The sequence below is a fragment of the Rhagoletis zephyria genome, unplaced genomic scaffold (genome assembly GCF_001687245.7).
Source record: "Rhagoletis zephyria isolate East Lansing unplaced genomic scaffold, Rhagoletis_zephyria_1.1 Rzeph_scaffold_43040, whole genome shotgun sequence".
Classification (NCBI taxonomy): Eukaryota; Metazoa; Arthropoda; class Insecta; order Diptera; family Tephritidae; genus Rhagoletis; species Rhagoletis zephyria.
In genome coordinates this window covers 786-2,570 of record NW_016200095.1, presented here as the reverse complement: position 1 = coordinate 2,570, position 1,785 = coordinate 786, and the positions used below count along the sequence as shown (strand labels likewise).

The 1,785-nt window shown below is 36.6% G+C and overlaps 1 protein-coding gene across 1 annotated transcript; it reads left to right on the top strand.

Annotated features, from left to right (window-relative positions):
- Positions 1-70: 70 nt before the first annotated feature.
- LOC108355174 (dynein heavy chain 12, axonemal-like) lies at positions 71-701 on the top strand. The gene is made up of 2 exons (XM_017606347.1): positions 71-322; positions 504-701. The coding sequence occupies exons 1-2, from the start codon at positions 105-107 to the stop codon at positions 691-693; spliced, it is 408 nt and encodes a 135-aa protein (XP_017461836.1). The 5' UTR covers positions 71-104; the 3' UTR covers positions 694-701.
- Positions 702-1,785: the final 1,084 nt, after the last annotated feature.

Genomic DNA, 1,785 nt, shown 5'->3' with positions numbered 1-1,785 from the left:
ACGAAATTTGTGATTATAACGCTTCACAGCAGGAACATTATAAATTCCTATTCGAGGAGCATTTGCAAGATGTTATAAGGAAATTAAATGAGGATATAGAGGCGATGATACCAAATCTAACGATCATTGACGACATGAGCGAACCGGAACAATTTCGTCATAATTATATACTTTTACAAAACTTCATTAGACAATTGAAGACTTTCGATGACTATGTCCAGTGGATTAATAAGGAAGAGAAGTTATTTAAAATGGCACAAACGCTATATCCTAAGCTGGAAGTTATGAAGGGATTCATAAAACCATTTGCAGAATTAATGAAGTGAGTGAGTGTACTTTGGGAGAGTTCTTAGCGATTTTTGTTATACAAATTTTTCTTAATGGTTCAGCAAATGAATTCAACTTCGCGAGACAAATAATTTGCGTAAAAATCTAAAATTTACATATTTCTAGATACAAAATAATAGTGTATTTTCATATACTTTCAAATATCTTTGTTAAAGATCTTGCATTGAATGGATGCGCTACCTAAATGTTTGGATGTATGGACCTTTCGAGTATCTGGAGCCGAAATTTGTCGAAGAAACCACAGATGACTTCTTAAAAGAGTTCCAGAAAAATCAAAAATACTATCGCGTGAAAATTCGACAAGATCAAATAGAAAATCCGATATGCATGTTCAGGGTAAGCTAGAAGATTATGCGTGACTTTTTTCTCTAACGCAAGATTAAGTTTAAAAGAATACATAGAAGAAGAAGATAGAAATATTTCAATGGAATATCACCACAAATTATAATCCTCTTTCACAGTACAACTCTATACTAAATTTTTCAATTGTGCAGAGGAGAACTCAAAAGGCTTTTCAGACTTTCAGCGCTCAATTCGGCACATAAAACTTATAACTGAATAAGGCGCTGAAAGCTGGAAAAATCTCACATATTAATCTCCGACTATTTATAAACAGCTATATGCCCCACATATATGTATAAATATTTATATTGATAGGGGTCTAAATACTATCCTTTTTAACAGTAGATAGAACCCCAAATCCAGTTTTTCAGACTTTCAGCGCCCCAATCAGGTTTAACGGCAATGGAGTAAGTTATACTCATTAAGATAGCAACTTGAATTACTCCTATTAATGATTGAAAATAAAAATACCATTCGAGAACTTAATGAATTACTGCTTGGAAAAGAAATGTAAAAATGACCTCACTCTAAAGAACTTGGTCAAATGTCCACCGATATATAGTTAGTGTGTGTGCTAGGTCAGCGTAATTGCATGGCAAACCAACCTACGAGGAAGCGAACCTCTCTATCTGACGTCAACTCTTCTCACCGCTATATACAAATAAGAGATGATCGACAGCACCCACTTGTAGGACAACCAGACAGATCTGCCCCGGTTTCGAAAAGAGAAAGTCCCACACACTCATTCGCTCTCTACTTTGGCTGGTGCTGGGCCAAACAATCTATCGTAGTCCGATGTTTCAACTGTTATTTTGGTTCGGTCACCGCAGTAACCACGACGGTAGGGCCGAAACTCAATCCGAGAAACATTAAAAAAAAAATATTTTTTAATAGCGGGCGCCCCCTGGCAGGAAATGCAAACCTTCGCTGCATTTCGGCCATAAACCGAGTCTCACAAAAACCATCTGCCTTTCGAAGGCGGCGTAAAACTGTAGCTTCCTCCATTTTTATGACAATAACAAGGCGTACACCACATATTTGAGTATGGGCTCGGCCAAAGAATATTTTTTATACATAGTCAAGAGAAGCCTTGCG